General features: G+C 45.3%; 1 protein-coding gene across 1 annotated transcript in view; it reads left to right on the top strand.

Moving 5' to 3' along the window:
- The window catches only part of Ndufb8 (NADH dehydrogenase (ubiquinone) 1 beta subcomplex, 8, 19kDa), a 62915-nt gene extending 38733 nt beyond the window's left edge, over positions 1-24182 (top strand). Inside the window, 2 exon segments of the mRNA NM_001167978.1 lie at positions 23733-23891; positions 23962-24182. Of these exon segments, the coding sequence (NP_001161450.1) occupies positions 23733-23891; positions 23962-24021 (219 nt within the window). The 3' untranslated portion in view covers positions 24022-24182.
- The last annotated feature ends 621 nt before the right edge of the window (positions 24183-24803 follow it).

The raw sequence follows: 24803 nt of genomic DNA on the forward strand, positions 1-24803 counted from the left end.
ATAGCTAATCGCTGGCAAGACGTCATTACACAAGGACTTCCCAACGACGATAGGATGGAATCTATTAAGAAGTCTCACTTACCAGAAAACTGCGTATTCAGTAATCCACCGAAAATTAATCTGGAGATCGAAAATGTTATCTGCCAAGCTGCTGCGACTAGAGACGCTCGGATTGAACTAAAACAATAAATAATTGCAGCGTTGCTTGCAGATACTTCTTAAGCGCTGACGTTGCTCATGAAAGATGGCAGAGACTTGTCAGCCATTGAATATCTTAGTGACGCAATAAAACTCATGGCAGACATACAACGAAATGAATTGTTACGGACGGCGGGTGGTCGAGGGTGCTCTCCGGACACGGAGAAGGAAAAAGAAAGAGATGCTGTTCGAGCTTTATTCGACGCTTGAGCTCCTCTCTTAGTCGTGGTCGCCGGTAGACTACTCGCTACGCCGTTGTCGCGACTAGGCAACGGCTAGCGATCCCACGTGCAGAAGTGCATCCACTGCACTTCTGAGCGTGAGAAACGCAGGCGACGGCGTTCCCCGCTGACGATGCAGGACCATCGTCGGCTTTCGTCACCGGAGAAGCCTAGTGCTCCTCCGTTACACGCCCTTGGGCGCGCGGGTGACGTCCTCAGCGCCCTCAAAAAACAGGGTCGCCGGCGGAGCCGTGCGTGCGTTGCTTGAGTGTGTAAGGCGACGGGGCGCGCTGTCGCGCGCTCCTCGCCTGAGGGTATATGTATGTGTACATGTTTTTACTTCTTTTTTTTTCTATTTTCTGGGATGCCAGTGCTTGAGCACAGCGCATTAGAAGCGCATTGGGTTTCTAAATCCTGCTGACTCCGTAATGTCAGTTCTCTTTGTTTTTCTCTTAAAAAAAATCTGTTAAGCGTTGATATGTGTGCGTATGTGTGTGTGTGTGTGTGAGTCGGCGCGGATGTTGTCTTTCGACAGCCGCTGCTGTCTCACAGAGTTTTTTTTTTTTTTAGAGGCGGAGCTCGATACATTTTTTTTTTTTTTTTTTTTTTTTTTTTTTTAATATTAGTATGTTTACATTTCTTAATATAGATATAAGCCTCATGGCGTACTTGCATTCGCCACTTACGGTATTGCCTTATAAGCTATAACATAGTGTGTTTACATTTATTAATATAATTATAAGCCTCATGGCGTACTTGCATTCGCAACTTACGGTATTTCCTTATAAGCTATAACATTCTAATTTGTAGGATATGGCATATAAATGTGTATATTTTGTTATTTTTCTTATTATAACCTACATGCATATATGTATATATAACAAAATTGCGCGTTATGCAGCGCATCATATCGCTTGGATATTTTTCTTGCCATAGCGGCAGCTTGGCTATTTTGGCGATTAGATTATTCTTATAGAAATAGAGGCACGCGTTATCGGCCCGCGCGATAAAACTCCAGAGCTCCGTAGCTCCGTTCGTGCTTGCTTCGCGCGACGCGGCGTTACCGGTATTTGGGTATTATATTTTGTATTAAAATTTTAATTTATTGTTTTCGGAAAAGTGGCGCGCGTTTCTTTGTCCCTGGCCGTTTCGCGCGTTCTTTTTTTTTTGTTTTTACACGAGGGCCCTGAAGGGGGGAGAAGGGAAGCTATTGCGCGTTCGCGGCTTCGGCGGCCCTTCTACTGGCTGACAGCTGTGCAAAGCTGCGTGCGGCCTCCAGTTGCATGAGGTCGCGCTGCTGGCGCGCAAGGTCGCGCATGGGTTGCTGAGCACGATAGCGCATGAAGCACCATACTGCGACGACGCAGATGAGTACGATGCTCAACGAGGACCAGGATACCCAGCTCAAAATGCCGGTGTGTCCGCTTAGGTCCTTGAGTTCGAACTCTGTTTTCTTCCTGTAGGCAATGTCACGTGCTCTTGCCGTAATCTCGCGCAAGCTCTCGCCTGCTTTCAAGTTGTCGAGGTCCGAGCCGTGCACGTTATCGGCGCGATGCTCGGTGCCGATAGCGATGGCTTGCTTGAGATCTGCCGCTGCGGCAGAAGACTCGTTTACATGTGCCCATATTTTGGACATGTTGAATTGCAAGGCGCCGAGAGATAGCGTCTCTAGCTGCTTTGTTATTATATGAGAGGCGACCAGGCGCGCACTTGCCGTGTGCGCTGCGCACCCCTCGCGGAGTTCGAGGACTCCTGCGCCGCTTATCTGTGCGGTGACAAGCTCCTTTTTTGGGCACTGTATGTAAATATTTTCCCGTTCTCTGGCTGAATACACCCAGGTGTTAGCTCGGTGTAGGCGCAGCCAGAATGATTCGCGTAATCTTTTTAAGCGGATGTCGCATACCTCCGGGCTTTCTATCTTACGGCCCGCGGCGACTTTGATCTCGCACGATACGCTGTCACTGATCTCGCGCACTGGTTCCGGGTGATTGACCACAATCAGTGTGTCCTGCAATTTGCGCAACTTGCGCACTTCTTCTGCAGGGATCGGAAGGTAGGTGAGATTTGACGTGCTTATCGCAAAATAGGTGTGCACTGGCCATATGTAAGCGGCCGTGTGAGCACTATTAAGGATGCTTTGCACTGTGGGTATCGGAGATGCCTTAAAGAGATTAAATTCCTCGACATCTACCAGCGGTATTGCAATGTGATAAATTAAGTATCCGTTGGAGAATAGGATTGCCACTCTCGATATTTCCATTATCGGAATGACGGAAAAATCGCCCGGAGATAATGGAAATTTCGCGTGAGAAAGTGAATCCTCTACCGATTTCGCCGCTTGGGCGATCGTCTCCGGCGCTAGGATTTTTGGGTGAATCAGACCCTTGACTGCAAATAGTATTGCTGTATTAATCAGCTCGGTGTCGGCTTTGAACTGCAATAGAGTTGTCTTAATGTTCATTTCGACATCCAGGCTATTAATGTTGGCGAGGTTTTTGGCCGAATTATTTTCCAACACTACTGCAAATGATTCAAGTTTGCGCATCCTCTTTTTCAAGTGTGATAACTCGTGTTCAACTATTTCGGTCTGATTCGCCAATAACGCGGCTGTCAGACGAGTATCTTCTGCGATCCTTTGCACTGCCGCTTGAATCTCAGCTTCATCGGCTTCCGTTAGTGTACCGTATAGCCATTTGTGGAGTGAGCCAATAAAGGGTAGTATGGCGCGGCGCTCCCGTGGGGCTTGGTGTCCGCTGCTATCCGTTTGTATCAATTTTATAACGCGTTCAGCCTGCGCGGTGACGGATTCGGCTTCTTTGATCAACCCGGCGGCATCGCAACGCGGATGGCATGCTCGAGCGGCGGTTGACACGCGATCGACCAAAACTTTACTCGCTTGGAAGAATTCGTTCAGGTCGATTTTTTCTATTAACTTCCAGCTAGTACTGGATGTTGAGAGGGGTGCAATCTTCTCGGTGATCAACCCCAAGTTCTGTTTTAACTCCTGCACGAAACGCCCTGGGCTGTGGACCTGGGGAGTTTCCTCGATCCCTAGCACGCAGGCTGCGCATAGCCTGCAATTAATGGTAAAAGCACCTTATATCTATGTTGCTGAAATGAGCAGCTGGCTTTTGACGCGCTGGGAGTGTCTTTCATTTATTCATTTTTAAATCTTGAGGTTAGGACGTTGTTTTTTTTTGCGCTACGCCCGGGGGCGCGCAAAAAAACAGGAAAAAAAAAACGTCCTAACTTGCACGGTCGGAATCCGATAAGTCTGCGTTTCTTGCTAGCTCGCTCGGCCGTTCGATTTTGTTGACGTGCACGACTTTTGTTATCTCGTCGTTTTGCAACGTCACGTTATTAGTCTTGCGGTTGATCGCAATTATCTCGAAGGGCCCGCGGTATTCTTTAAGGTATTTGTTTTTCTTGGGCTCATTTATCAGAAAGACGATTTCGCCTTCCCGAAAATGCTTCGAGTTTAATTTACGATCGTAGTAGTGTTTTGACCGATACTTGGATTGCACCAAGTTCATGGCCGCCGTCGTTTGCAGGGCCGTGAGATTGTTTGTCATCTCGGTCAAATAATTGTTATAGGACATATCGTCGCTGACTCGGGGGAAGCTGGATGGCGTTCTTGGCTTGAAGCCGAAGAGCAGCTCGTGCGGCGAGTACCGAGTGCTCTCGTGCTCGGTACAGTTGTATGCATGCTGGCATACGGCCGTCCATTCATCCCAAGTATCGGCACGTCTTACATACTTCCGCAGGTACTCGGTCAGCGTATGGCGCATACGCTCGATCGAGCCGTTTGCCTGCGGATGATATGCCGTAGTGCAAAATTTGTTTATTTTGAAGATCCTAGCGAATTCCTCCAGAATTTTATTTTGAAAATGGCTACCTTGGTCCGAGACCAATGCGGCAGGTGGTCCAAAAACACAAATAATTTTCTCCGTGAGAATTCGCGCGACCTCGTCCGCATTCGCATGCCTTGCTGGCGTTAGGACTATATATTTTGTGAGCATATCCTGCGCCGACAAAATATATCTGTTCCCGTGTTTGGAACGTTCCAACGGCCCATAGAAATCTATGGCGATATGAGCAAATGGCATCGATGGCGTGTTGCTGATAAGCATGGGTAGCCTAGTTTTTATTCGGACCAGCTTATTGCTCTGGCACGTTGGGCAGCGAGCGACAAATTGCTTTACATCGGGGCGCATATTTCGCCAATAAAAATCATTGGCGATTTTGCTGTATGTTTTATTTTTGCCCCGATGCCCTCCCATTGTTGCCTCGTGATACTCTTTAATGAGATTAAAGCGCTCAGAGACTGGGGGGGCTGGCAAATTATTTTTGTACAGAATTGCAATTAATGCAACTCCGGCAAAAATATTGTCGAATAACTCGACGAAGTTTGTCCACTCGGATACCGTGAGCATCGCCAGATCTCTAATCAGAGCTATGCTGCGGATATTTTCCTTTAATATAACGTTTTTTAAGGTTTTTAGACATTTTCGCAAGTCGGCGCGAAGCGGCCGATCTTCGAAGTGATTTTTGATATATACTCCGAACAGCTTAAAATTCCTGCAGGCCGTAACATTTATCTCGCCCAATTTGAACTCGTTTTCAGTCAAATCGAATGGGTTTATATATCCTCTTTCGCATAAAGCTTCCTGAATTTCGGTGGACAAAACTCCGTCGGCCGAAACCAGGTAAACTAGGTTTTCCTTGAAGCGAAAGGGATGTTCGTTGTAGCTCTGCAAGTGAACGAAAGCTGGGGGCTCTTGACCGTCTGGGCATGCCCACGGCGGCTTTTCGCGAGGAGGTCTCGCTTTTGCTACTGTGTAGCGCTTTAATTTGTCATTTTTAACAGCAGCTTCTCTAGCAGCTGCGGTGCGCTCGTCGTCGGACGATGCTGCGTTGTCGCTGCTGGCGCTGCAGTTATTTATCGCTGATGCTGCCCTGCTATGTGTTCGCGGTGTGGCCTGCAGCGACTCATTGCCATCGGTGCTTGCCCTGCTCTGACCTTCGGTGGCGCTCAGCTGGGTGCTGTCTGGCGCTGCCGGCTCGTGCAGTGGCGGGCTGTCTTCGAACGGTGCAGCTGCCGATGGAAAATCCAGGTACTCATACGACATTCGGTCTGCTTTCGACTGTGCTGAATGATTTTCCTGCGCGGCGAGCTCCGCGGTTGATGCTGCTTGGTCCGGAACGACCGGGGGCACAGCTGCGGGCGACGTAATTGCCGAGCTTGCGACCTGCTGGCCGCCGAACTTGCCGGTTTTACTATGCTCAGCTGCCGGTGGTGAGGTGGCGCGCCGATTTTTCTTCTTCGAACGCTTTTTCAACCCGAAAACTGGCGATTTTGCTCGCCCATCCTCGCTTCCGCTAGAAGGCGAGCGGCTTCGCCTTGGACTTAGGCGTTTCCTTTGCGCCTCGGGGGTTTTTTGGCGAATATAGGGCGTGAAATGCTGCCCTAAGAGATTTAAATGGATAGTGTCGGTTGCGCCTGGCACTAGGATGTGACAAAATATTCGCTTGCCCCCAGGGAGGTCGTAATGAATGCACGCATTCACTTTGAATTCGTTCGCGAATATGAATACGCAATCTATATTGCCGTATTCAGAGCGAGAATTCAGGATTTCGTGTGCCAAAGACGGCTCTCCGCATGATCCGAGCCATGGGGAGTCTAGCAACATGCGCCTCAGCTCCGTAGCCGATATACTCAGCTTCGTAATTTTTATGAGCGAGTAAAACAAACAATTTCCTGGCGGAGCACTAGGAATCTTGTTTGAGCGTCGCAGTTGGGCGAGAGGCTCAGCGCAGCGCTTTTTGCGAATATATACGCATATGCACGCGTTGCCCGAGCTTGCTGACGAATTTTCGTCAGACGGCTGCGGGCCGCGCTCATAATTCCGCAGTATTCCCGCAAAATCCTCGTTTGGACCCACTGACGAGGGGGGGGGGGGGGGCGGAATCATTGCCGGGTGTGTCATGCACGCGGCTGATTTTGGCGGTGATACGACGGCTGGCGTAAGGCTGCCCGTATCGGGTGCTTTTTTGCCACTCTCGTTGCGACCGTTCTTGGAGCTGTTTTTTCCGCTAGGCGCACTCGCGTTACCCGCAGCAGTCTCTTTTTCCGAGCTGACTGGGCTTTTGCTTATCGCCATGGCGTTGTCTTTCCTTGCGGACAGCTCGCGCGCGCGTGTACGCTGCTGGGAGTTTTCCACTCGTGCAGGTATTATTTTATCCTGTGGCGCGACGCTTGAGTTTAATTCCCAACATTCGATGCGGACGCCGCCTTTTCCATCGAAGTCTTTCCCTTCGATATTTACCCTTAGTTTTTTCTTGGTTTTATTACCTGACCATGGCCACGTTGAGCCTGACTTGGGTCCCGGCGGCTCAGCTAGCGCACTCTCAGCACGCGGCGCGTTGCTGCTATCGCGCGGTTGGCTGGCTTGAGTGGACGCCGGCATTTGAAATTCGGCAGCCGTAGGACGCAAAGGGCTTTTAGTCATTACGGGTGGTTCAGGCGTGACGCGCGTCTTTGGGCTCTGCGGAGGGCTCGGGCTTCGCGAAAAAACCCTTTGAGGGAAAGAGAAGATCTGCGGCTCGTCGATCACGTTTGCGATTTTTCCCGACGGCGAGATCCGTATGCTTTCCTCGCTGCTTGAATTGCCCAATTCGCGCGATTTTCGCGATACTGTCATTTTTGTTTTTTCCGACCCGCGAGTTTTTCGCTCGGAGGGCCACACGTATTTTGCAACCGGGCGCAACTCCGGAGGGAGTAACGAAAATCCCGAAGAGCTAGAAAGCGCTGATGCTACCGACTTCATTGATTGGTCGGAATCCGAAAATTCGGCTGCAACTGCCGAAATTTCCGGAGGCTTCGGAGCTGGTGCGTCGGCGATAAATTCAATGGCTTCGCGTAAGATTGCGTCTATGCGCGTACGTTCCGCGGCGCCCAGCAGATAATGATTTCTGTCGAGCCGTTTCAAGGATGCGCTGGTTAATATGGAATCAAACCAAACCGCGTCGCGGTAATCCGGCGCGTACACGTGTTTTAGATTTTTGGTTTCCGTAAACCATTGAACAGCGATTTTTTCGTCGCCTTGGTGAACATCGTGTAACGCGCGACAGATGTAATATCCGTTGAACTCGTTTCTAACCGCCACGCACTCGTTGCGCTCGTAAATTAGTGCGTTATCTTGCCGAGGTTTTTTGCTTAAACCGCGATTTGATGCGTCGCTAGAGCTTGATTCAGACACGCGTTCTTTCTTTCCCGCCTTTTGGTTTTGCTTTTTTACGGCGCGTGCACGGAAGACTCTTCCCGGAGGGGCACCTGCTTCTTCGTCAGGGTTTTCCTTTACCTGCTGGTCAGCGAGCTCGTAGAGCTCGTAGCGCGGCAAATCCGGGTTTACTTCGCCTTCTGCTAGTACCGGATTGCGAGAGAGCGCGTCGGCGTTCGAGTTTTTAATGCCCGGCCGATACACGACGTCGAAGTCATAGCCGTTTAGCGCAGCCTTGAGCCTATTAAAGCGTAGGTCTGGCTTTTTGGACGTATGAAAATGCTTCAATGGTTCGTGGTCCGTTACCAAGGTCCATCTTCTGCCGTATAAATAAGGCTTAAACTGCTCTTTAGCAAAAACAACGGCAAGAAGCTCTTTATCGTACGTCGGATAACGTAGCTCGCTGCCCTTTAAGCAGCGCGATGCGTATGCGCACGGGTGGTCCGCGCCTATTTTTCCTTGGCTTAAAATTGCGCCAAGGGCGTAGTCGCTCGCATCCGTCGTCACGATAAAAGGTTCTGATAAGACTGGTGCTTTCAAAACCGGCTCCTCCGCCATTAATTTTCGGAGATTTTCGAATGCAGTTTTTTCTGCTTTCCCCCATTGGAATTTTATATCTTTTTGTAGGAGTTTGAATAGGGGATATGCGATTTTTGAAAAATCGGGTATGAATCGCCTGTAGTAGCTAAACAAGCCGAGAGCTTGTTTTAGCTTTTTGGCGTCGGTGGGCGTCGGGTAATTGGCCATGGCGTGAGTTTTCGCCGGGTCTGTTTTGATCAGACCGCCCCCGACTATATGCCCGAGCACTTGGGCCTCTTTCTTCAGAAATTGGCATTTCTTTGGCTCGACAGTCATATTTGCTTCGAGTAGCCGCTTGAGCACTCGTCGCAGACGCTTATTGTGCTCGTCGAATGTCCCGCCGAATACCATGAGGTCATCAAGGTAGATTTCGACTTCGTCGCCCTGTAAGCCCTTCATGGCTAATGATATGGCGCGAGTAAACGTTATAGTTGCTTCCTTCAGGCCCATCGCCATCCTGTTGAATTGCAACAGCTGGTTGCCATGGTTGCCGTCGGGAGCGTAAAACGCTGTAAGGTGCGCCGAGTCGGGATGCATCTCGATCTGGTGGTACCCTTGTTTGAGGTCCATGACGGTTATAAAATTAGCCGTCGCGAGATGCTCCAAAATGTCGCTTGTGAACGGGAGAGGGTGGCAACTTCCCTCTGTTTCCTCGTTGAGTCCTCGAAAATCAGTTACTAGCCGGAATCGTTTGTTTCCGCTGGCATCTGGTTTTTTCGGGACTATCCACAGCGACGACGAGTAATTAGAGTTAGAAGGCACCACGACGTTTTGCTCGCGTAGCTTTGCTAGCTCGCGAATCATGTGCTCCTTTATAGCAGGCGGGAAGCGAAAGCGGTGGTTCCTTATAGGCCTGTTTGATTTCAGCACTATTTTGTGCTGTAACAGGTGGGTCGCGGGAAGAGGTTCCCCTTCGAGCCCGAACACACCGGCGAATTCGTCAACGATTTCGCGGATTATGTTTTTCTCCGCTTCGCTGCATCCCTCGAGGTCTGCTAAACTCATAATTTTGTCGACTCTGGCGCGCCTTTTTTCGGCGTTCGACTGCAGCTCGCGGTTGAGGTTAGATACCTCGCGATATTTTTCATTTGGGTTTTCTGTGCCGAATAAGCGTCTTAAGCTGGCAGTGAATGTGGCGACATTTTCGGCTGAGCCGTCCTCATCGGCCTGGTATAGCGGGTTAGTGATTTCTTCGCATTCGAGTAACTCGACCATCGGGGCAGATATCGTTATTTCAGAGTCACTGACGTTTATGCACTCACCGTGCACACGGCCGTTCCGATTTTCGGAAACGAAATTGCCGAATAATAGGTCGGGGTGAAGGTCGTACAGTGGGACCCACCCGACTTTTACGTCGTGGTTTTTTAGAGGTGCGCTGATGGCCATTTTGACACGCGGAGGGATTGTGATTTTTTCGTCAGCCTCGAAAGGTAGGTGGGTCGCACCTAGCTTGAGGCTTTTGCTGAGCGCATCGACACATCCATTGTGCTTGTCGATTACGTCCCAGCCGATGATTCCTGCATTTTCTATCGGGAAATCATTTTTTACCACTTGTACACTGCAGGGTAGTCCATTTATTTGGATTTCTGCTTGGCCAAGTGTGAAGGCTGTGCCTTCGGTCACTCCCTGAATTTTCACTATCTTATCAGTGTCGATAGGATAGCCCGGTGCCAATTCCTCGATTTTTATTACTGAGATATCCGCTCCCGAATCGGCGTAGAATTTGCCTCTGCGTTTTAACATTTGCGGGCAATCTACAGCTACGATCGGCGGTTGCGTACCCGTGACGATGAATTTTATGCTAGTAGCCGCTGTCAGCTGATATTCGTCCTTCACTTGCTCGGCGTTTTTACGCTCACTACTTGAGGATTGTAGCGAACGTGTTTTTAGTTTAAATTATTTTTGTTATTTTTGTCGGCTTGCTCTCCGCTCTCTTGGTTACGACCATTGCTGTCGCTAGAGCGGTCGCGCTTGCCTTTTTTGTTGTTGTTTTGGGAGTCTTTCTTGTTATACTTGCGGTTATTATTACTGCCGCGATTGCTAGCGCCGTTGTTGCGATTATTGTCGCCGCCACCTCGATTATCATCGTTGGAGTAATTTGGATTTTTGATCAATTGCAACTCGACATGTCGGGCTATTGTCTTACATTCGCTAAGCGAATGGTTATACTTATTGCAGTACGGGCAATACTTCTCGGGGCCATCGCCCGAGACCGGTTGTGGCTTTGGCGAGCTATCTGCAGTGCCTCGCGCGCCGTTGTTTGGCCGAGCTTGCTCAGCCTTCGCACGACGCACCTGCGCCTGCCCATTTTCGGGGCCCAGCGAGGTGCTCAGGGCTCCTCGACCGCTCTGTTTAGCCTCGAAACCGATTGCCGTGGTTGTCGCGGCTTTCAGGCTGGTCGGGTTTTTACCTCGCACCAGGTGATCTAGCGGTGCCTTGAGGCCGAGCAAAAATTGCTCTAGTGCATCTTCTTGAGCTAGGCGCTCGCGCAGTCGCCTTTCCGCTTTGGATAGGTCTGGCGCCGATTCGATAATCGTCGAGTAACGATTGATTAGTCTCTCGACGCGCAGACCGTAATCTCCTGCTGACTCCGCACTGCCTTGCTTGACAGCGCGAATCTCTGCCATTATCTTGTCCGCTACGCTCACATTTGCGAAGTGTAGGGTCAAGTCGAGCAGTAGGGCTTCCACGGAAGTGTAACTTCCGATGCGCGTGCGGTAGCCCTTGGTTTTTTCTCCTGTGAGCTTTTTTGCGACATACATTAGGATGTAGTCTTCGTGCGCCGGGTGTGATTTTAACACGTTGCGCACTGCTCGGCTGAACAGGCTGAGATTGTCTGGGTCTCCGTCAAAATCGGGCAGACTCCCGATCGCCTGGTTAAATGACACTTTCGGGGGGAGCAGATTTTTCTCGCCCTTACTCGTGCCGCTCCCAATTTCATTTTTGTTTTTCTTTATGCGCGGGGTTTCGGGACCCTTGTCGCCGTCGTCCTCGTCGCTCTCGCTCTCGTCGCTGCCATCCGACGGACCATCGTCCGGGTCATCTGACGGTGGCCGATTATCGCCGCGGCGCGGCTGCCGACGTGCCGGGTTTCTGTCAGCGTCCTGCTTCCGATTACCCGGCTTGTCCGGCTTTTTTCCCTTGCCGTCTTTATCAGACGGATCTGATTCCGGATCGTCGTCCGACGGGTAGAAGCCGCCAGCGTATGCGTGACGTTTATTTTTATTCTGGCCCGTCGTACCGCTTGACACCTCGCGCACTGCGGTTCGGGCTGCTGCTTCGGCCTTGGCCCGTATTTGCTGCGCCGTCTTTTTATGCACGAGCTTTTCGGCGCGAGTCCCGCCGTTTCGCCGCGTTTCCGTGACCGCTTCGATGTCAGACTCGGTATCTGCCGCGCTGTCGCTGCTCGAGGATTCTGCGAGTTCAATGAGCTGCGCGGTTTTGGGGTCTCGATTTTTCGTCGGCCGCCTGTCGAGACCTGCCGATTCTTTGCGCGCCGGTGTTTTGCCCGAGGAATTCAGGTGTACGGGCTCTTGGCGCCGCGGCTCCTGACTCGTCAGCTTTCGACTTGGCGGCGTTTGAATCGGCATGGTGCTTGCTAAGCTTGATTCGCGAATTTCGCGAAGGATGTCGACTTGCTTTCCGACTTCTTCCCTTATCGCTTCGTGCACGTTAAGATTTTTCGCGTGGCTGGGCCCGGCTCTACTATCGATCTTTTCCGCCAAGCTGTCGATCTTTGCTGACAGCTTTGCCTCGATAGACTCCATGTGCTCGGACAGGGCTGCGAAATCCGTGCCACCCTGGCTGCTTCTGGCGGTGCACGCGCTCCCGATTACTGTGCTCGCTACGCTGGCGGTACGCGATACTGGGCGCTCGGATGCGTTGGAAAGCCGCCGTGTCTCTTTCACAACACGAGCTGGACCGTACGCACCAGTACTCCTTGCTTGTCGCTCGGGCGCGCCCCTTTGCAATTCGTTCGCGAACGCGTTTGTGTTTTTATTTAACTGTCCCATCGTATTTGGGACCGATGCGACCGGAAACATGAACGGGGGAAGCGGGTTTAGTGTGCTGGCGAGGTTATGCTGGTTAGCGCCAGCTCGCGAGAATCGCGCAAAAGCTCCTTGCTTACTGCGCTCAAATTTTCCGCCGGCTGGATTGCTCGGCATAGGCAGCAAAACCTTTTGCGACTTTCGCTTAAATCCGTCGTTCGGCGCGGTGGGGAGCGGCGTGCCCGCGTTAGGGGCGCTCATGGGGCGCATGTCGGTCTTTAGATTCCATGCCGCCAGTTTTTGATTTAACCCGATCCAATCGAGGCCGCTGGTTGGTTTTCTTTGTGTCGTCGGGACCGCACGTGCTCCGTCCACCGAGTCTACGGGGCTAGGCGCGACTTGTCGCTCGAATTCGCCGCTTTCGTCCTCCGTGCGACTGGGAAAATCGTTCCCTTGCTGCTGCCGGTACGCCCCGGTCAGCAAGTCCGCTGGTTGCTCCCGGGCGGGCGCGTTCGCCTCGTCGGAAGAGAGAGCGTCGCGGCTGAGTGTGCGCGCGAGAGCTTTGCGTGCGACCCGCGGATTATTAGTATGTAAATCAATAATTTTATTTATTCGCTTTACAGCTTTAATGTTTTCGCGGTCTAGGCTTTCGCGGCTCGCTGGGCGAAATTTCGTCTTGAATGTTTTTCTTCTGGTTAACATCGTTCACGAGAGAGAAAGACAAAAAGAAAAATTCTTATTCTGAAGATTTTACTCGACGCGAAATGTATTGCGGCGCTCGCGAGAGAAACGAAACACTTTTTTTTTTTTTTTTTTTATTTTCTCGAATAAATCGCGACGCGTACTCCCATGTAGCCAAGCTGCTCAAGAATAATTGGCAAGAAAAACTTACATTAGAAGAACGCTCGGATTCATCGTGAAGTGTTGCTGCTGGGCGAAGACCTGGGCTGGCAGAGCTGGCTTGTGGAGCTGGGCTGCTGCTCGCGCCGGAGTCTGGTTGCGCGCGCTGTCTGCTTCCTGCGGCTGCTTCGCACGTCAGCGTCTGGTCCGCGCTGACGGCTATCGTTGGCCCAGGCGGGCTTTGTTGGCCGAAGGTCGACTTTGAGGCGCACGACGTGCGTTGATTTTCGTGTTTTCTGTTTGTTTTTGTAGAGCGGCGCGTATTTTTAGGCTGCTGCTACGGCTGGTTCACCGCCGCACCGGAATTCGATCACGTAGCGGAGGCAATGGCTCGCTGCGTTCTCTGGCCTTCCTGGTGCTAGAACGATCGGTGACCTGTGCGCTGGTGAAGATGTGGTTGCCCGGTTGCTCTGAAGGAGTTTTTCGATTTCCTGGGCAACTTCTTGCTCGAACTGCTGGAGCTGAGGGCGTCTCACCAGTGCACTAGACTTTATTTGCCGCCGTCTATCTCGTGGACGGAGTCCTGCGGCTGGCTGTTGGCCTTGATGATTTTAGCCCGGACTAATTATTATTCCGAGCCTCGGCGACCGAAATTTTTGTAAAAACGATCTATTCGTTGGTAAACTCAACGAATAGTTTTAATATTCTCCGCACTTTACGTTTACTGTGTCGGAGACCCGCGAGGGATGCCAGAATGTTACGGACGGCGGGTGGTCGAGGGTGCTCTCCGGACACGGAGAAGGAAAAAGAAAGAGATGCTGTTCGAGCTTTATTCGACGCTTGAGCTCCTCTCTTAGTCGTGGTCGCCGGTAGACTACTCGCTACGCCGTTGTCGCGACTAGGCAACGGCTAGCGATCCCACGTGCAGAAGTGCATCCACTGCACTTCTGAGCGTGAGAAACGCAGGCGACGGCGTTCCCCGCTGACGATGCAGGACCATCGTCGGCTTTCGTCACCGGAGAAGCCTAGTGCTCCTCCGTTACAGAATCAGGCATACGACGAAGCCTAATAATATCGAACACAAGTATCAATTCAGCATCAAAAGATACATTAGCTAACACGACTTGCGACAAACTCTTGTTCTGTGAAAAAGTTAGGCGACACGATCAAATCGGCAAAAGCGCTAAAAATGTCAGCTAAGAGCCTTCGAATTACAACACAAAACAATAAATCTAAAACTTGGAATCCGAACAGAAGACAGTATCGGCAGCATAAATAGAAATTTGATTCTATGTTTGAAATATATTAATAAAATAAAAGAGATCCGGGATACCAGGTAGTGGAAGAATGTTACAATAGTAATAATACTTTGTTATTTCGTTTTAATAGCAAAATTAAATATATTCAATAAATAGTCTTTTATTGCGTCAATAGCAAATATTCTTGGTCACAGAAAAATGTATGAATCTTGAACAGAATTATTTAAGTATGACGGATATTTGAATTTTTTTTATCTAATACGCCTTAGTTGCGTTATCAGATTCGACATGACAAATTTATAAGAATTTTGAAATACGGAAATGCTTCTAAGTTTTATCTACTCAAGGCGTAAGTTGTTCATGAGTAGGGTATAGGCGCTTTAGTTGCGCTGGCGCTTAAGTTGCGCTTTGGCTAGTGAGCTCAGATAGCCCGTACAAGTCTTTATATAGGCAGCGAAGAGAGCGGGTATCGAGCCGTCGAAAAAACGTTTACATTCATACTTGCACGCGTACATTTACACCTATATACATAAGTCATTCACAGAAATATATTCTAACGCGCTCGCTACTCCTTCTCTCGAACCGCTCGCTATATACAGGTATACGCGCGTGTTGCGCGCACTTCCCGCTCTATCGCTACTTCAAATGGAGAGTAGGGGAGCGCGATATACTCTAGAATATCGTTTGATAAATTTAAGTTTTTAATATATTTTATAATTTTTTGCGGATCCTGTACGGGGTGTTGCAATCACTCGAAGAAACACCAGGACTACCACAGGCGATGCTAAAAGAAAATGTAAAGAATATCGCAGATAGATGACACTCATTTAGATATAAGTTGCCAAAAGTAATTTCAGACTTAACAATTCTTTCCTAGTTAAAAGGTTTCAAAATATTATTTGTAAATAAAGCTCACCATGTATCCGAGCCGAAAGAAACAAACTCGAACAATGATGCTAAAATTTCTAACATTCTTAGAGAGCTCTCTTATAAAAGGGCTCTTTCACCTTGGCAGAAAAGGCTGTAATAGGCTCATCTCAAATTAAAAAAATTTAACTAAATTTATTGAAACGAATCACTTTAAACTAGAGGATGGAAGAACAGTTGCTTGCTATACTAATGAACAAAGGTTGCTAAATGGCTAAACTAGACTTAAAAGATACATATTACCTTATACCAATAAATAAGACATCACGTAAATACTTAAAGTTTCGATTTCAAAACAAATTATATGAATTGTCATGTCTCTCATTCCAATCGAACGTAGTACCGCTGGTATTTACAAAAATTTTAAAACCAGTTATTTCACACTTGCGAAACCAAGGGTTTTACTCCGTCGTGTACCATGATGACATAATATTCTGCGGTGACAGTTATGATAAGCGCCTGGAAAATATTAAAAGAACAAAATTGTTACTAGAAGAAATCGGGTTCATAATAAATAGTAAGAAAAGCAATTTTGTGACCAGTCAAAAATGCCCATTTTAAGGGCTTCGTTATAACTCCCTAAAATGACTATAGAACCATCTATAAAAAAAGAGAGATCAAATAAGGAAATTACTAAAATTAAAGATAACACAAATAGCAGTTATAATGCAAAAATGAATGTCACCCGCGAAATTATTGATAATTTATAGTGGTGGAAAAGCATCGATGACTTGTCCAAAAATCCTATAAAGTTTTCTAAATTCGACATAGAAATATATTCAGATGCTTCCCTCTCCGGTTGGAGAGCATTTTGCTATGACAAAAACGCTAACAGATGCTGGAAAGCAAATGAAAAGTAACTATCTGTAAATCATCTAGAATTACTAACAGCTTTCTTTGGATTTAAAATCTTTGCTTCTAAATAAAAAAATTGCCGAATTTTATTACATATTAATAACACTAACGCGATCGCTTACATCAATCAAATAGAAGGTGTTCAATTTGATAATTTGAATTAAAAAGCCAAAAATATACAGCAAAGGTGTGAAATGCGCAGGATTTGGATATAGAATCCAATCGAAACATCGAAGCTGATTTTGAATTATCTATATTTGCATTTAATGACCTTTGTAAGTGCTTTGAAAATCCCGAAATCGATGTATTTGCTAGTAGAAAAAATGCGAAATTTGCTACGTTCGTCTTGCGGGAAAAAACCCAGAATCCGTAGCAATAGATGCATTCACTTTGCATTGGAAGCAACTTTTCTTCTATGCATTTCTGCCTTGATCATAAATAAAAACATATAATGCTAGAAGAGTGGCCAGCACAATCGAGGTACCCGCTCTTTTATAACTTCTTAATGTTCGAACCTGTAAGATATAAAACTGAAGATTGTCTTATATTGTCCAGTGAAGACAAGCAGTCCTTTTGGAACGAGGTTATCCAGGTGGCCGGAGTCTTATCAGCAAAGCGTTCCAGAGAAGCGGAATTCCAAAAGAATTACTGCAGATAACACTTTATTTTAACCGACTCATCACTTAAGCAGTATGAAACATGCTTAAAGAAGTGGTCGGTTTGCAAAGAAAGAGAAATAACCCTTTCGATAATTCGGTAGAAAATGTGCTAACTTTTTTGACGCAAATATACAATCAAGAAGTGGCTTATGGCTCATAAAATTGTGATAGATCTGCGATAGCTCTGATCATCAGGACTGATATAGAAAAAAAAGAGGGAGCAAAACGATTGTTTAAAGGGCAATCAAAATTAAGGCCACCCAAACCGAAGTACAATTCTACCTGGAATCCAAAGATTGTTCTGGAATATTTTTCTTCTTGAGATAAAAATGAAGAATTATGTTTAAAAGAATCAAGTATAAAACTAATTACCTTGCTAACGTTAATAACTGCACATCGCATGCAAACGTTTTCACTAATCAATATTGACAACATCGAAGATAAAGAATCGGGCATTGAAATTAAAATTCTAGATCGCATAAAAACTTCAGTGAAAAGTAGAAAACAAGCTGTTTACTATTACCCACGTTTAACAGCAACAAAAATATTTGCGTAGCTTCGGCGCTACATTGTTATTTGAGCAGAACTAAAAAAATTAGGATATAAAAATTAGTTAGGATACTTAAAAGATTAGTTATTTGAGAGAACTAAAGTAATTAGGGGTTCAGGATCAAACTCGTCTTCGCAAATTCTGCATCGTCCTGCCGTCTTCTTCGAGCAGCATCAACCAGTCATCTGGACAGACTCAACCCCGACACCTATGTTCCTCTGCATCGGGTGAAAAAGTCTGGGTTCAACTCATTTACCTACGTTCCTCAGAATCGGTCTGAGGAGCACTTGGAGCTACTCAACCTTAGCTCCTAGGTTCTATTGCATCGGGCAGGGGAGTGAAACTCAACTCTGTGACCGACGTTCCTCTTCATTAGTTCGAGGAGCGTTTTGTATCTACGACCAAGTGGCCTTCGTTTAGCAACAGTTTTACTCAGCTGTTTCGCCTTGTCCTTCCATTCTATCTTCGTGATTTCTAACCTTCTTGAGAATGGTCCTTACGTAGTTGCTTACTGCGCACCAGCCATCCTTCGCCGCTAGCATACCTATCATCATTGACTCAGGGGTCACCCTAGTCTGAAGGTAACACTCTAGTTCTTCTTGTTCCATTCCGTATCGCGAACAGTCACAGAAGACATGCTCCGCATCTTCGTTTGCTTCCAAACATACTGGGCAATTTGGATTGTCCTCTATCTTGAAGCGGTGTAGGTAGGCTCAAAAGCAACCATGTCCACTCAAAAACTGCGTAAGGTAGTGATTCCCACGGTATACTGGTGGTCGTCTACTGTATGCCACTCTTCGTGGCATTGCAGCGTCATATGCTCGGGTGATGTTTACCGTTACCAGCTCCGCCTTGCTGTTCGCCGTTCCAGACAGTTGCATTTCCTCTAGTGCTAATAGTAACATCTGCTTATCATAATCCTTCGTTTTCCAACTAACTCTGTTGATCGTTGTACTTGCGCTTGGTCCCTGTTTTGATATTCTACCTTTATTATTATGGCCTGGCGATCACTATGTGTGTAGTGCTCACTTTGGCCATGAATCAACTGAGCCAATAAGGCTGCTGCTAACAAACGTCAGGTCGACTGTGTCTTCTCTTCGTAAGGTGTGGGTGCATCCTTGGTTAACTAGGACCACATCCAGAAAAGCGAATGCTTCCAGGAGTACTTGACCTCTGTGGTTAGTCTTTATGCTGCCCTACTCCACGCTGCGTCTTGTATGAGCCGATCTAGCAATTGCTTGAACTGCTCGATTAGAGCGTTAGGTAAAGCGAAGCAGCTGTAACTACCTTAGCCTGTACACTGAGAGAAATCTAAAGCTAAAACTGCCGAAGACTCCGGGAGTATTTGCCTGGCTCTCAAGTAATCGCTATGACATGCGCGGTAGATGGACATCAGATGCGCAGTAGGCTTAAAATGATGCCATATGGCCTCGCCTCTTCTCCTTCTCTAGTACCGTCACGGCGGTCGCCAACTTATAATGTTGTGCGTGTCTATACGCGCACTGTTTTGTTTTTCTAGTAGTCTTCGGCAAGCCAAGCCGTTTTTTGCCTGGGCCTCCGAAGCGATTTTAACTGTAGGTTTCTCTCAGTGTATAAATCCTTCTTTACGGGTCTTCATTTTTTCACAGAAAGCAACGTCTCCGCATGCCTATATCGCTGCTTTACCCGTAATGTCCATTTCCCACGATAATTCGTCTAGATCCTTATATTATTTGCAGACAATGTCTACAAATAATATAAGGATCTATCTACGTACGTGTGTGTGTGTGCGTCTATATATATATATATATATATATATATATATATATAGAGAGAGAGAGAGAGAGAGAGAGAGAGAGAGAGAGAGAGAGAGAGGGGGGGGGAGAGATTAGATTATAACTTATTTATTAACGCCCAGGCCCGAGGGCCGAAGGGCGTAGTGCAAAATACAACAAAAATTTATAGTAATTTACAAGTGATATTACAAAAATATGAGTCGTAGCCTCGTTAGTAAATCCGAGATTTTTTAATTTTCTCAGCAGTATCTCATGATCGATGGAATCAAATGCTCGTTTAAAGTCAAATAGTAGTAGCAGGATTAGCACGCCATCCTCAGCTCCACGTCAGATGTCCTCGGCAATTTTTAGGAGCGCAGTCTCTGTACTATGATTTCTTCTAAATCCCGACTGATAAGGCGAGATAAGAGTATTCCTCTCGATGTGCTCAACTATTTGGTTGGTCAGTAGCGTGTCAAAAACCTTAGCAAAGTGGGGGATGTTTGCTACTGGTCTTGTCTCAGACACCAAGCTTGGCGTAGCAACCTTACTATGAGGTACAATCACGGACCTTTTCCAGATGTTCGGGTAGCAGCACTTATTTATTGAGAGGTTGAACAAATCAGTAAAGAAAGGGGCGACCTTCGGCAAGATGTCTTTAAAGTAAGATAAAGAGAGACCGTCACAGCCTCGGTTTCTAGCTTTAGGGAGGCACTGCTGCATCATTTGCAAGACTTCAATGTTATCGAGTTGTCTAAAACTAAATTTCTCAGTGGTGTCCGGAATGTCGAATGTGGAATCACATAACCTTTTTAGGGAATCCTCGGAACAGGACGGGTGTACGCACGTGACTGACGAGTAGAATTCCATTAATTCGTCTTTGGTGAAAAAGTGCAAGGGGGACTTGGATTTGCCACGTATTAGGCCGACCCTACGTAGGAGAGTCCAACACTTAGAACGGTCAAGGCAGTTATGAGATAAATAATCATTTCGAGCTTTCCTGATGTCAGTTTTGACTTGCCGCCTTGTCAGACGGTACTCCTGGTATAAAATCGGGTTTCCCGTTCGCTTCGCATGCTTGCATAACCGATCCCGGTCTTTGCATTTTGCCCTAAGCTCAGGTGTGAACCAGGGAGCTGGGCGACGATTGAGCTTGCGTGTGGTGAACGGTGCATGTATGTCGAGCAGGTTGATAGCGGTTAATAGAAAGCTTTCTAGCTTCCTGTCTAAGTAGTCATGTCGCAGCCCGGATTTAGTGCAAGGGCGTTGACAAAGGAAGTGCGACAGAATGTGCGAAAATCGCGTGAAACGAGCTCGACTTCCTTTTTAGGAGGTATATCGAATAGGAAGTCGATAATGAGGAAATCATGACCATTTATAAATGGAGCAGAAGATTTTTCATAATAGACGACTTTATCGGCTGAATCGGTAATTATAACATTCAGTCACGTGTCCGAGCCTTCTTGTTGGTGAATTGCTCCGAATGGAACGAGGAAAAGAGAGTGCTCTCGGATGAGGCCACGCAAGTGTGTGCCATAAAAGCCATCTGACAATAAGTCAGAGTTAAGGTCACCGGCTAGTACCAAGTTACTGAAACGATGAATGTTATCCTCAAGAATAGCAAAGAAATTGGAGAGGGATCGACCTTTAGGACGACGATACGCTACCGCAAGTAACAGTTTCGGAGAGTACTCGATATTAATCAGGAGGAATTCTGTGTCGTTTATGTAGACTATTTGTGGGGATTCTATAATAGAAGAACGAAGATCGTCACGAATGTAGCAGACTACACCGCTGCCTTGAATGTATGTGGTCGCTACTCCGCGAATTCTTATGGATTCTAGGCCTCTGTCGTTGCGTATAAGATTAAAGCCTTGAATATCAAACGCAGCAGACTCGTGTAAGGGCGTTAACCAGGATTCTGATATTGTTAGGATAGACATGTTTGTCACGAAGAAAAATTTCAATTTCATTTAAATGCCCTTTAATTGAGTTCGCGTTGATATGAGCAATCCGTAACAGACCATGTATGCGTATGGAAGGCTCATTTTTGTTTACAAGTTGGCTAGAATCGCTGGTGTTGACAGAGGGAGGTGCTAGCTGTCAAGACAAAAGCTCAAGATCGCGGCTAGTAACGATATTGATAATATCCGACGTGTCGTTCTTGCGTACAAGAATATTATCATCGCGGGTCCATACATATTTGTAACCCTTTTCACGGGCACGAGACTTATTGAACGAAGTCCAAGCAATATTTCCATAGAGCCATCCGCAATTATCGGGACAGGCTCATGGAATAGTTGCGGGCGCTCGTACTGCTAGGATACAAATCTCATCAGTGAGTTTGTGACCTGATCAAAAACTTTAAGTTAATTGAATGAACTTTAATAACAAATATCTTATTCATGTCAGTTATAGATAGATGTTTTTACTCGAAGAAAATTGGAATATATGGTTTAGTTGGAATCTTGTGTCTTCCTTGTTATGAAAGTTCATAAATTCTCAAGTATTAATTTATATGCATAGTATAACCTCCACAAAGTTGAGATTGTATCCAATATATTTGAAATATAACTTTGTCATGCATTTGCAAGTGTATAGATTAAATAAACTAATGTTTAGAGGAGTTCCTCAAAATTTTGCTTCTATCGGTGATTTGGTCCAAATTTCAACTTTTTTATTTAGAGACCCACAGAAATAAAAAAAATACTGGCTGATTCTTCATCAAAGCAAGATAAAAAAAGGTACCTATAATATTTTCTGTAAACCTAATAGATTTTCAATTAAAAATCATGCAAACTTGGAAAAATCAAAATTTGTCAGATTTTTAATTGAAAAACTATTAGGTTAACAAAAAATATTATAGAAACCTTCTTTTATCTTGCTTTGATGAAGAATTAGCCAGTATTTTTTTAATTTTTGTAGGTCTTTTAATAAAAAAGTTTGTGCGAAAAAGCAATTTTGGGTTGTTTGTTGTTGTATCTCTTTTCTTAGTCTGAGCTAATTTAATAATTTAGCAGCAGTTGATGGGATTAATTGAATGAAAATCTGCTTTTTCCTCCGTCTTATCTCATGCACAAAATTTTGCGAAAAACCTGCAAACAATCTAAAGGCATAGTACTGTCACGCGTGCATGCACGTGGTCCGTAAATTCCAAGGCGCCTGTCGCGATAATTGGGGTTACGCCATGGAATTATTGGCGGGAGAGAGCGCCTGCAATTTTTCCGTAGCGCCAGTCGCAGTCCAGGCGGCAGCACTTGGAATTACTCCAGGCTGCTCGCGCAGGATATACTCCATGGGGGACTCACCAGCAACGAGTCCATGATTTTTCCTCAGTGTACATTCCTCAGCATCGGTCTAAGGAGCACTTGGTGATACTCAATTCTAGCTACTACGTTCCTCTGCATCGGGCAGGGAAGTAAAATTATCTGCGTATGTGTGCACGTATATAAGTATGTATAGTGTCAAAATTCTAGAAGCACGTGACCGATCGTAATAAAATTTGGCATGCATGTATACTTTTTGATTTTAGATATAGGAATTTTTTTTATTACTCTGACTATTTTACGGCCATTTTTCAGTTTTTGAAAAAGCATATTTCCTTTTCTTAAAGATATGATGCATACAATAAATTTAGCAATTAGTTTCTAAGAAAGCATTAAATTGCCTACATTTTCCCGCAAGATTTTCCAGCTCTGTTCGATTATTATTAAAAAGGATTTGATAAAAATAGAGATATTATTAAAAAAATAATAATAATATCTCTAAAACTTAATTCTCAAACGTTATGAAAAAAATTTATGACAATAAAAAACGATAATATCTATTTGTTCTAAAAATTTTAAGCCTTAGGCGACTTGTTTTCGAGCTAAAAATCGAAAACCAAAAAAATGGGTTTTCTATATCGGACGATTACGGAAGTAAAAAAGGCTAAAATTGTGTTAAAATTTTGGGAAAAGATAGGTCTATTGCTTGCCTCGGCTAAATACTTTTTGCAGCTTATATAACCGATTAGTTTAAAATATATTAAGATTCGAATTCTTTTTCTCTCATCCTGTATACCCTGTATAACTAAAAATTACTATTTTTATTAAACCTTATAACTAGCTGACTAAAGTTCAGAATGTTTTAAGAAAATGAATTTTTTATGAGATTACGAGAATCCTATGGTATTAATAATGTTGAGGTTCAAATTTTTTCATGGATATTATATGATTTGATACTGTGACGAGTGATGGGCGGAAATGGCGTCCGTTTAACAGCTAGTCAGCGCGGTGGCAAGGTAGTTGCGAGCCACTTACTAATGTTTGATACACTTCTTTTATACAGTTCGTATTAATGGGCTCACACACTGTAAATATCACCCCACCCCTGTAAGTGTCACCCTTTCCCTATTTTAAAGATTTTCATCAGATCTTGATAATTACCATAGTCTTTCGCTAATAAAATTTCTTCAGTAAAATAACTAAGATTAAAAATATTTTAATACAGAATTAATATACTGTATATTAGAACAATATTTTATCTGTTCAAACTATAAATTTAGTTGGAGGAAGCTACGTGCCAAAGAATTGGCAGCGGTTTTTTTTCATTGTCATAATTGCTTATTAAATAATTGCAGGTTCATATTGATATAAACATACTTGGTGAAGATCGTTATGATGCTGGTGCTTCTGATCGATATTCAAATAAAGTTATGGTGACTAGTTTCTTACTTATTTTTGGAACTCTCTTTGGCGCATGCTACTTATCCGACTACATTCCAATGTTTCAGCCCGTTGTAAGTAAACACATTAGATTTGATCGTAAAAATTAAACTTATTATTATATAATATTGTTTATTGTTTTAGGCAGAAAAACAATATCCATGGAAAGGAAAGACATATTACACTTTTGAAAAAGTGAACTAATAAAACAAAATGTATAATTATTGATGAAAGTAAATTCTTTAAGTTATACTTAAAAAAAAATTGTATTTAGAAAATTCTATTCAAACCTGTATTAGACTATTGTTCATTTAAGCATTATCGAAAGCATTGCAATAGAATATATTTAAACTTGCACACCTAAATGTCAGCTTCTACTTTTCTTATTGTGATAGCTACTTCAAATATTACCCTTGATACTAACACAGTGCCGGAAAGAATTGAATAAGTCTAAAGCATAATAATTTAATGTTAAAGTACTCTAAATAACGATAAATTAGATGTTGATAACATTTTTTATGTCCAATTAAACTAACGTGTAATCACGATACTTTGCAAGATGAGATTCTAAATACACTAATAAATAAAGTATGTAATGGCACGTTTCAAATTAACGTAGTTTAAGTGTGAATCCGAGGATTATTTTCGTCTATGCTTATATCCACGCACGAATTCTCCGCTCCAAATCACGTAATCAGCAATATTAATAAGCAAATATGTGTTGTAGATCATTTCACTTTAAGTGTGCTGTTGCAGAAGCAGCTTACTTGACCGGCGTCAGCTTCTAGGTCCAGATTTAACGTCGCATGACCGAGGGAGAAGCCAACCTAAACGATGCAAGTAAGGCAAGTGTAGCAATCATATGAGAGAGCCTTGGGCAGTCGACTACGGTTCATCTACGCAAAACGTTCTCTATTTGGACCAATACGTCGATTGTGATCTGGAAAGCAGGGATTTTAACACAAAAAAACAGTCGTTTGAAAAAA

Source organism: Nasonia vitripennis (genome assembly GCF_009193385.2).
Source record: "Nasonia vitripennis strain AsymCx chromosome 2 unlocalized genomic scaffold, Nvit_psr_1.1 chr2_random0007, whole genome shotgun sequence".
NCBI lineage: Eukaryota > Metazoa > Arthropoda > Insecta > Hymenoptera > Pteromalidae > Nasonia > Nasonia vitripennis.